The following is an 11469-nucleotide window of genomic DNA, read 5'->3' as shown; positions in this document are numbered from 1 at the left end:
CCCAATACAGAATTAATTTATCATTTTTCACAAGAAAAGGTTACAATCCAGTGTTAATATTCTACAAGTGCTTAAAAGTGTGTCTCTTCATTATGTTAGTTGATTAGCAGCTGAAATTCATATGTGCCGTGATGTGATATTTAACATCAGTTAGTAATAGTTTTGAATTAAAACACAATTGTATTAAAAATTGTGTTGACGTTTCTTTTCCAGGTCAAAAGCAAAACAATCAACCAAGCAACAGTTAGTCATGGCCAGTTAAAATACAGTTAAGGTCACAAACAAATACAAAAACAATACAGATTTGTTTCAGATGTTAAAGCTGTGTGTATAAAAACCGTTTTCCACTCAAGCTTTGCTTCAAGAAACTAGGTTATGAAAAAGGCTGTTATAAGTAACAGAAAAAGAGCAGATCATTTCGTTTTAGCAAGGCCACAGTGATGCCATGTTAGATTCAGAGGGTTTAAGTTTGTTGGGAAGGAAATAAAGGGAAACTGCACTTTTTTGGACACGTTCATGAGACTATCAGATGAAATATAGGTATATATTATGGGTTGAAATAATATGGTATATATGTATATATATACACTTGCGTGCGCAATGCTAGGTAAAAAAAAACCCTGCAATGACCTCTTTTCTCCTCTCATGTTTACAAAACGTATACGTTTTATTCCACATGTTTATTTTATTATCAGCAGTGCATCAACAGGGACGAACACAGCTGTGGTTTGTGTGTGTATGTCTATGTGTGTGAGAGAGAGAAAGCGAGAGTGTGTGTGTATCCAAGTCCTCACAAACACACACGTACAGACGTTTACACCAGTCGTCCCTGGAGCAGAGGGCGGCTCTCTCCTGCTGACTGCCGACTGAGAAGGTTCCAGAGAAGCAAGGGCACTGAGGTCCTTCCTGAGCTGCTCAGGGGGCTATCTGAGGAGTCCTCCGTCAACGGCCTGTACTGCTTAAAGCGCCTGATTACAAACACAAAGACACAGTCAGCGGTAGTGACTAAATACACCCCTCACATTACTGGCTATGACATTAATTTGACTCGATTTGCTAACCTATTAGACATTATGTAGCTGCCTGGCTATGTCACACTGCAAATGCCACAGGCATGGAGCAAAAGCATGTTTCTGTGAATATTTACACATCCCCAAAATTCTTCTCATAAAGTTAGAAGACACCAGGCTATCGGTCTTGAATCCAAAATAATGGAATCCTCTCCCCTGTCATAATGAGAGACCCTCCTCAATGAGCCCAACGAAATGGCAGGTCACTCACCGATAGGCCAAGGCCATGGCCCCAACTGTACAGGCAAGCACCAGAATGCCCATCACTGCTCCAACAGCACCACCTGCTGATGATTCTGATCCTGCAAGCAAAACAACAAACCACCATGACTGAGCAGTGTTCAACATTCAGAGGAGATACCAGCTCTTAAGACATCGGACAGGAAAAAAGGATGAAGAGATAAAGATAACCTTCAATACCCTTGATAATATACATATTGCCTCTACTGTACTACTTATTAGATTGTTCTACCATTCTCAGGTAATATTTGTAATAAGCTGAATAGTTTACAATTAGATTAGATATTTGCCATTTTGGGGAACTTAAAATTCTTTCAAATGCAGTACTCATTATTCATTACACTGAGAGAAACTGTGACAATTCTGATATTGGATGGCTATCCTTTGCTAAGTTTCCATGTCTTGCTCATCCCATTTATAAAATGTAAAAAGTGGACAGTAAAATGTAAACAGTGGATCTTGTGGTAAAAATGGCACCTGAGCGAGTTGACTGACTCACCTACTGTCACGCTGACCCTGGCACTGGCGACGGCCAGGCTGACATCGTTGGTGAGGGACACGTTGACGCAGAAGACGCCGGTGTCGTTGAAGAACTGCCTGAGGATCATCTGGCACTCAGGAGTGGGTGCCACAGCGGTGCACACCGTCTGGACCGGTGTGGCGCAGTCCTCTTCTGTAATCACTGTGCACACCTCACTGGGCAGGCTGTGGACACCAGAGAGAGGAGCTGAGTGAGGGGTACACTGATATCTGGACAGTTTCTGAGAATTATAGCTGAGGGGTTACTGGTAGATAACCTAGCCTTCTTTTATGTTCAAAGTGTTGAATCAGTTTAGGGGGGAAAACAGGTAATTTAAGAACTTGTAAACTGTTAATATTGCAGGGGCATTTGTTTCCAGTTCTAATCCTTTTCATGCGCTGATCATGGGTGAGCGAGAGCGGCCTTACCTGCCCTGGCAGGTGATGGTAAGATCGACAGCATTCTGGTTCACCTCTGTAGTCAGTGTCACCACGTTATTTACCTCCACAATCTCCACATTCTCAATCCCCTCTATGGATGACAAGAGAGACAAATTACAAATATACTCTTCATATTTAATAAAGATGGAGATTTAGATCCATAACTGTGTGTTATGTTGCCACTGCTCTATGATCATCTAAAATGTCAGGCTTCAAATTGTCTTGGCACTGTCTGGAGGCGTTATGTTCGCATTCCCACAGATATGCATGAGAGAAGGAAATGACTTACGGACAATCTGTAGGTCGGTTGAGAAGGAGCCGTAGCGGAAGATAGTGCACCCGTTGTCAGCCGGGATCTCAGGAGCCTGCCTTTTGGCAATCACCAGAGCCACCTGGGCAGCCTCCGTGCCGGCCTCCACCTCCACCTGAGCGGCGATTTCATTCACTGCTGCTGCTACTGTGGGTGGCACTGGAGCTGCAGGTAAAGTCAAAACATACAGAGCTCAAAGCCAAAATAGCTGATGGACTTTGGTATGGAGGTTTATCCAATCTGGAAGGGGAAAGCGGTCGGATCAAAAAGTCATGCTGGTTCATCTAATAATGTTGCAACATGTATATTCACTTTGTGCCATAAATTCAGGTAAGGGGTGGCATATATTCCTCTGACACATTTTTCATGTTTGTACATTTACACCTTACTCAAGCCATCTCTTGTTACACGATAGTTGCAAAAGCTAGTTTTAAAATATCTCATAAAGGTCTTTATGATTAAAATAAATAATAGAGCAATTGTTAGGAAAACTTTATATGTTTTTAATAATATAATTAATAAAATCTTGCAAGACCCACCTGCAGTCACAACATTCACCACAACTTCATTTTCCACAGGTGAGGCTGCAACGATCACAGCAGCCTCTGTGACTGCAACCTCATTCACTGGCACTATTATCTCGTCCTCATCAGCTACAGGTACCTCAGCAACCGTGGGGACAGCAGCTACCACAACATCCACAGCAGCTCCTTCTGCCTCAGCCTGGACAGCCTCTGTGACCACTGCGGAATCTACAACAGCAGCAACATCTGCAGCAGGGGCTTCTGGGAGAACAGTGGCTGCCAACTCTACTGTAGCGTCCTCTTCAGTGTTGATTGCTGTTTCTGCTACTGGAACAACTGTGGCTTCCTCCACTGGAACAGCTGGGTCTGCAGCAACTACAGCAGCATTAGCTGCAGCAGCGTCAACAGTGGTAGCATCAGCAGCGGCGGCAGCATCAGCAGCGTCAGCAGCAGCAGCATCTACTGCAGCATCGGCAGCTACAGCATCAGCAGCTGCAGCATCAACGGTGGCGGCATCAGCAGCAGCATCAACGGTGGCGGCATCAGCAGCAGCATCAACGGTGGCGGCATCAGCTGCAGCAGCAGCATCAGCAACGGTGGCATCAGCTGCAGCGGCATCAACGGTGGCGGCATCGACCGCAACAGCAGCATCAACGGTGGCGGTATCAGCTGCAGCAGCAGCATCAACAGCGGCGGCATCAGCTGCAGCATCAACGGTGGCGGCATCAGCTGCTACAGCAGCAGCATCAGCAACGGCGGCATCAGCTGCAGCAGCATCAACGGTGGCGGCATCGACCGCAGCAGCAGCATCAACAGCGGCGGCATCAGCTGCAGCATCAACGGTGGCGGCATCAGCTGCATCAGCGTCAAGAGCGGTGGCATCAGCTGCAGCAGCAGCATCAACAGTGGCGGCATCAGCTGCAGCGGCAGCATCAACTGTGGCGGCATCAGCTGCAGCGGCAGCATCAACGGTGGCGACATCAGCTGCAGCAGCATCAACGGTGGCGGCATCAGCTGCAGCGGCAGCATCAACAGCATCTGTGTCTGCCTCTGCTCCCTCAGCAACTGGAGCAGCTGCAGAGGCGGGCACTGCCAGGGCGATGTCTCCAGCCCCTGCAGAGGCCACCTCTACTGGAGCAAGGGAAGCGTCCTCAATGGTGCCGCCTGTGCAGAGACAAGAACAGAAATCCCGCTATTTTCTGCTGTTTTTCATGTCAAGATGAATATAGATGATAGTTTAAGGCATAGGAGATTAATGAATATGTTTCAGTTAAATGCATATGGGCCATTCTACCGAATTGGTGCAAAGTCAGGTCGGAAATATTTTGAATTTTGTTTTATTCCCAAAATTTTGTCCGTATGTATATTGTACCATATCTAAAGTACACATATCTAGTAAAAGAACAGTCAATTTTTATATTGTATTTTCAGAATGTGTTGGAATGTTTTTCCTCTTCCAAAAATTGTCACTACCGAAACATCACATTTACTATAGTAAAAAAGTATTATTATTGACCTGTTCAGATTGTGTTTCCTTCCCTTCTCTAAAGAGTATTTTTACAAATATTTCTTGAAGGTTTTCACAATGAAATCCATAAAAATGAAATTTTTACCAAATTTTCAAGTTCAATTGATCTGTTTCGGTAGTGACTGCACTGTTTCGGTTGGATGGATGTTCATTTCTCTCCCAAAATCTTCCAAAAGGTGCTCTGGGCCGCCCTTTAGTCCACACAACACATTTATTTAAAAATGATGGGATTGAACTACTTACCATTTCATTTTTTCACTACCAAAATCATCTGGTCACTACCATATGTTTCGGTAGTGACTGTTTCGGTAGTGTCAATTCTAGCTAACTTTAAGCATAAATAAAGAATTCTAGCAAGAACACGGCTTGCAAACAAATCTTTGAAGAGGTGTACACACATACAAACATAAGATTTTGCATGAAACCCCAAAAGGTTTACTTAATTGAAGAAAACATGGGTTTCGGTAGTGACAATTCTGAAGGTTACGCGTCGATTTTCAGACTTTGGAACACATTTATATAAAAACTATGGGATTTAGCTACTTACCATTCAACCATGAGGGACAGGGGTGCAGTGTCACTGCATGGTCAAAAATGCAGGGTCATGGCTAAAACACAGGCTCAGCCAATGGACTAAAACTCTTGTGTTTCGGTAGTGACATGAAAACTAGGGACATGATTTTTTGAGTATAGTTAATTGATTTAAAAATTAAGCCCACAATAAATCTAAATATTCCAAGTTCTGTTTCAACCCAATCGTAAAGATCTTTGAAATTAAATCATTGAAAAAAATCAAAAAAAATTGAAAAGTGTTATTTAAAGGCATTGAAATTTAGATGTCAGGGTTGGTGACAGCTACTTCCCAATAGAAAGTACCCTATAAATGATGATTTTGTATATATTTAGCTTATCACTATCTCATTTAATGCATTGGGTTTATATAGACCATACCATTTTCTTAGTAAATAGCTATGCCTAAATACCTAATTGTTTTGTAAATAGTTTTTATTGTTGAGGGACTGCATATTACACGAATTCGGGAGAATAGCCCATATTCTTCCAGAGCAGTGAACAGTAGTAGGCCTAACCAATTGTGTCGACTATAACCTGCCCTGTTTCCACTTATGCTGCCTGTATTTTTACTAGCCCATTTTATGAATGCCAGGTGCTACAAGCTTGAAGATAGTTTGGTTGAATAAGGACGCCACTAACTGCCTTTCGTACCTGTGGTGTCAGGATCCACTGGTGGGAGAGTGGGCTGCACTGTGGCCCCTCCCAGGGTTGGGTTGGAATCACAGGTGTTGGGGATGGAGGCCATCAGGACCACCTGAGGCTTGAAGGATCCGGCAGAGAGGTATGTGTGCGTGACGGTGCTTTCCCGGGAGATAAGGGTCCCGCTGTTGTCTCCGAAGTCCCAGGTGAAGGTGACGTCTGAGCTGCTCAGGTACTGGCTGGGGTCGTGGAGGTTGATGTTGAAGGCAACAGCACGGTTTTGGACAAAACTTTGGTCAGCCTGGTTGAGGTCATTGACCTGGGAGAGGGACACTCTGAAAGGAATCTGGTCTGAAGAAAAAGAAATATGGAATAATGCTTGTGATAAAATCAAGTCTCAGTATTTCGATCAGTCATAATTCTCATGCAAATACTCATTAGTCTTTCTTAGTAGAGACAAGGGGGTATATAAAGGGCACCATCTGTACAACTGCCCTTCGAACTCTGCTACCCTCTATTGCCCCCTGTGGTCGGCTCCTACCTACCTGTGATGGAGAACTGGGTGGAGGCGTAACCCAGAGGGATGAACCTGTCTTTGCCACGGCAGTGGTAGATCACCAGCTCCATGTTGTAGGAGCCCAGAGGGACATTATCTGTGCCGATGGACAGGGAGGAGGAGGGGCCATCCGCCACTTGCCAGAAACGTCCTAGAGAAGATGTTGGGAGAGGAAAGGTGCGTCAGTTAGTACTGTATCTTCTGGCTGCTGTAGCTATGTATGTTTTCAGCTATCCATTAACATCAGTTCATTCTCCTCTTCAACAGCTTTGATTCCTGAGGCATAGATCTTAACCTCTAATAGTTTTTATACAAAAACATTCCAATTGTCAGACAAATTATGTTATATATCTTATATATACTAATGGAAATGGAAAATTACACTGTTACGTTATTTGTCAAAGTGACAATGTACTTGTGTTTTCCCTCTGAGGGTGTGTTAGAATAGGGAGTGATGTGGATACCCCATGTCTTCCACACGTAGATGTAACGTGGTTTTCTTCCAGCGTTCCCTCTGAAGGGAGAGCCATCAGGGAAGGTGCCGCTCCACTCGTCTTGTGTGTTACGCTCCGTATACACTGGCTGGCCCTCCTGGTACTGAATTCCTGTGAGGAAACAAATGAAGCTTATTGTCTCTTGTCTCTGTTCTCTTTCATCAGCCTAAACATGTGACACTTCTGCTTCAGTCTATGGCTCTAGGCTCTTGACTTGAGGAACTGAATTGTATACGTCTGATCATTTTCAGGTCAGGTTCACCTAAAGTAAATCTAAAAAAAACAACCCAATTAAGTCTTAAACAAAGCATAATATACACATCATATATTGTACACATTTACAAAAAAAACATGTTACCATCAACGGTGCAGTTTCTGGTCCACACCACTTGTCCGTCAGAGAGCAAGGTTTGATTTGGGGGGAACTGCACATCAATGTTGAAGGTTGCTTTGGCGCCAGTTAATGTTGGTGCATCGTTTCTGACATTAAATGTCACCTCTCCACCTAGATAAGGTAAAAATCAAGGGACATATTGATACTGTTACCTTATGTCAAAATGGTTTACAGTGGTGTTTAGGCATTCTTTTGAAAAAAAGACCTGTCATCTAAACCCAGGGGCCACTATAACTAAACAACACTACAATTTTAAAATGTCATTAAAAACAGAGGTTGACGTGGGACAAACCTTTATTTCCTATAGTTTTTACTATCATTGCTTTACAGCAGGTCCCTTAGCTTTTATTTATTCAATTCAATTCAGTTCAATTCAATTGTATTTATATAGCTCCAAAACAATCAAGGTGCTTTACAGAGCTCGAACCCCCTTTATATTCTTAGAGTTTTTCGATATTAAAACATAAAGTATGGAAAATTTGAATTGATTAAGAGCCTCAATACGAAGTTCTGTCATAGACTGCATGCCCAACACTTGGGCTCAATATCACTTGAGTGTAAAAGAGCACCTTTCCAGCAGTTTCTGTATCTGGCATCTCCATCTTTCCACACTGGATACATCCGTGAGTTCCATGATCGGTAGCGTGAGAAACGAGTCTTAGCCTCTGTGAAAGCAGATTCAGAGAAACGGTCAGGGATTAAGACTGCTTCAGCAAGGTTAAAAGCTTCACAGACTGTTATCATGTTATGCAAATACATAATTTTCTCTTTCATGAATGGCCACTTGTAAAAATGACAGTTGTGTGAATTCTTTATCAGAGAAACAATACATCCTGTTAGACCACAGATTTATGAGCTTTTATGGTCTTTAGAAACACCTTATGACTGTACTCTTTGTTTGATAATAGCCTGAACCATACTATACTAAGGTACAGTCTGTTCATAATGTATTTTTGATATCAGCACTGTCAAAATGGCACGGCCTGTTTAAGAACTTGTTCATACTTATTACCTCACAAGCTGCAATCACATTGAAATGTCTCCTCAGCTATACTCATTCTGACAAGAAGTTTTGGTATACATAGCTCACACTTTGCCATCAGTTATTCAACACAAAATGGTTAGCACGTTTTTGTTACTTCCATTGGAATTAGGAGGCTAACCAGTAGGAGCACCTTATCCTATTAACTTTATCCTATTAACTTGATTATTTGATAATGTGATTGCCTCTATAAAAGCAGATCTCTTTAGTGTTCTCTACTCTCCATTGTATTAGCACAGTTCCATGAAGAACATATACCAATACTCATCTCAAAGAGACAATTGCTTATCAAATTGGGAAGATTAGATAGGGCCATTTCCCTACAATTTCAAATTAATTATTTGACAGCAAGTGGCATTGCATCCAAATGGAAAGCTTTCAGTCTACAATCTGTCTGGTGGGCAACCCAACAGTCAGACCAAAGTTACTCTGTTTAATAACCTTTCACATTTCACTTCATTTGTTGTATGTGACAAATAAAACACTTGAACTTGAACTAATCAGAGAAATATCAGACTGCCCAAGACCAAGATCTATGGATCTACGAGCCTTGTCCAACATGTTAAATGACAAAACCTCTAACTGCGAACAGAAAATCTAAAGATGACTTTCACATAACACTAGCCTAGAGAAAGCCCATTCACTCTACAATACATTACATGGCATAGTTGCATTCAATGACTGTATATAGAGTCTATATATCTACAGAGAGAGAGAGAGGAAAAGAAAGAGAGAGAGAGAGAGAGAGAGAGAGAGAGAGAGAGAGAGAGAGAGAGAGAGAGAGAGAGAGAGAGAGGGAGACTATGCTGTGCTGTTTGTAAAAGAAAACACCTCAAAACACCTGATAAGTGCCAAGCACAGCGCTCACTCTTTGAGTAAAATCTGTGCCAAATTATTGTAGAATCACATGATAGGCCCCCTGTCTGCAGGACACACAAGTAGATACTGATCCAGGGTATATGTACACTGCATCTGAATGGGTGAAATAGAATAGAATCAAGATTCTGAAATGACCAATGGAATTTGCCATGCACTGGTCAGTTTGATAAATTGTTGAAGGACCAGGTAATATCCACCTCACACATGTGCAATTCATTGCAACCATTGCAATTCATTTATTTTTCATCTAACTGTATGGTAGCATTTTAAATAGATAGATCAGAATCAGGATCAGCTGTAGTCATTTCTTTTTGTTAATTTTACACTGTGGTTTTGTTAAAAAGAGATGCTTTATGCAGCTGGATAGAAGTAGAGATGTTTAAGGAGATGATGGGTGGTTAGCCCTAAGTAGTGACACAAGGATTTAAGGGCTGGGTCAGTGAGTATGGCAGGATGGCCACGAGTGTGTGGGAGACAAAGCAGTGGAGGGGGTGGGGGGTCGACTAAGACATTTAACTAACTTTCTCCAAAGGTCAAGATAAAAGGTTTTGGCGACTTTGTATAGGTTATGGGATTTAGGGCGTGTTTGTGTTGTGAGACGGGGGTGGCAGCACACGGAGGGGGGCACACGGATATTTTACCAAAGTTCTCAAGGGCTTTCAGTTGGTTGTGAGGGCAGGGCAGGAATGCGTCATCAAGGGCAGATGCTTTACTGGCTTTCCCTAAAGGATCACAGACTGGAGTTTGAAGTGTGGGGTTGTGGAGCAGCATAACCGGAGGGGAGAGGGGGTAGAGGCGGGGGGGGGGGGGGGGCTGACTGGTGAGGTTCCAGGCAGTGAGAGTCACACGGCTCACCCAATCCTTTGCAATCCCTTTCATGTGACTCTCAGCTGAGCACACGCAGCTGTAATCCCACAGACAGGAATGAGCAGAGGCTCAGACATCAGTCCCCATTACTCTGCCTCTCATTCTCTCTCCCTTTCTCTCTCAAACCCCCTTCCCATTTTATCTTGTGCCCCATGTCTCTTTCTTTTCCTCCTGACACCCCCCCCCCCCCTCTCTCAATCCCAAGATTATATGTGAAGAGTTCAGAGATCCTAGTTTGTAAACTCTGAAGAAAAAAACGCAGCTTATATCAAGTCAGTGGCATATGTACTCCTAATGATAAAAAGGTAACTAGTTAATTCAATGTCTAAAAAACAGAGAACTTTGCTACACACAGTTTACTTCGTGTAACAATGACAATTTAGTTCAATTTAGGTTACATGTGAAATGCCACTAACAACAGCAGGGTTGAAGTCACTTAATGAAATAAAAAGCTGAAATGACTAACTCCTCCAGCATATTAACCGAATGAATGCATTTGAAGAAAGGACAGAATGGTTTAGTGTTTCTACTTTCTGAAAGTAGACATGGACGAGGACTGGACAGGTGCAGCTGTAAGCACTTCCTGAAAGATGTTGTTGTGGTACTATCAAAATCTACAAGATTCACAGTTGCTATAGCGAAAATGATTACATTGTGAGGTAACCATGCAATTTGTCCACCATGCCAGCCTGCCACGTTGAGTTCTAGACTAACCAAATATAAGTTTAACAATTTGATTTTATTGTGAAGAATATCAAAATCCCTGATAAAATCTGAAAAATACACATAGTAGGTTGAACAAAACAATTTTCTCAATTCCTAAGGTAAGCATTATTCTGTTATCCATTTCAGCGCCAATATATATTTAAAAAAAAATCTGAGGTTCTGACAATGAAAAATTGTAGTAACCACCGAATAATTAATATAAAAGTATGACAAATTGTTGTGACACGCATGAAACATCATGAATGAACTGTTTGTAGTCCATTACATCAATTGGCCGTGGTAGCAATACCTTTGTCACCCATTGCACCCCACATTAAAACTATCTATTAAAATAGATCATATTTTAATACTTATCTGCATTACTTGAACAACAGATTTTCTAGATGAATTATAATCAGAGTGTCATTCTTGGCATCATAACTTTTACTTATATATATCCCAATTATTTGCAACCATCCAAGGTAAAAGGTACATCGCAGTTCTGCTATATAAACCCTCATACTCACCGGCAAATGTCAACGCTGATAAAGTTAGCACCAGGACCACCACGACAGTTCTCATCGTACAAGTTGGGTTTTTCATCCTTTTTTCTCTATTTCCTTTTTTTGTCCCCCTTTTTCACAGCAAGTTTTCCCTGTGTGAATATCCCAGAAATCCAGTCAAGCGC

General features: G+C 42.3%; 1 protein-coding gene across 1 annotated transcript; it reads right to left on the bottom strand.

Moving 5' to 3' along the window:
* Nucleotides 1–814: 814 nt before the first annotated feature.
* pmela (premelanosome protein a) lies at nt 815–10088 on the bottom strand (the record flags this gene model as incomplete). Its single annotated transcript, XM_080846131.1, has 12 exons — nt 815–968; nt 1282–1372; nt 1810–2015; nt 2259–2361; nt 2560–2745; nt 3120–4268; nt 5857–6195; nt 6390–6551; nt 6865–7005; nt 7253–7399; nt 7858–7953; nt 9851–10088. The coding sequence occupies 12 exons, from the start codon at nt 10086–10088 to the stop codon at nt 815–817; spliced, it is 3012 nt and encodes a 1003-aa protein (XP_080702257.1).
* Nucleotides 10089–11469: the final 1381 nt, after the last annotated feature.

This window comes from Sprattus sprattus (genome assembly GCF_963457725.1).
Source record: "Sprattus sprattus genome assembly, chromosome: 10".
In the NCBI taxonomy this organism is placed as follows: domain Eukaryota; kingdom Metazoa; phylum Chordata; class Actinopteri; order Clupeiformes; family Clupeidae; genus Sprattus; species Sprattus sprattus.
The sequence above is the reverse complement of the archived record's forward strand: the minus strand, read 5'-3'. Positions and strand labels throughout refer to the sequence as shown.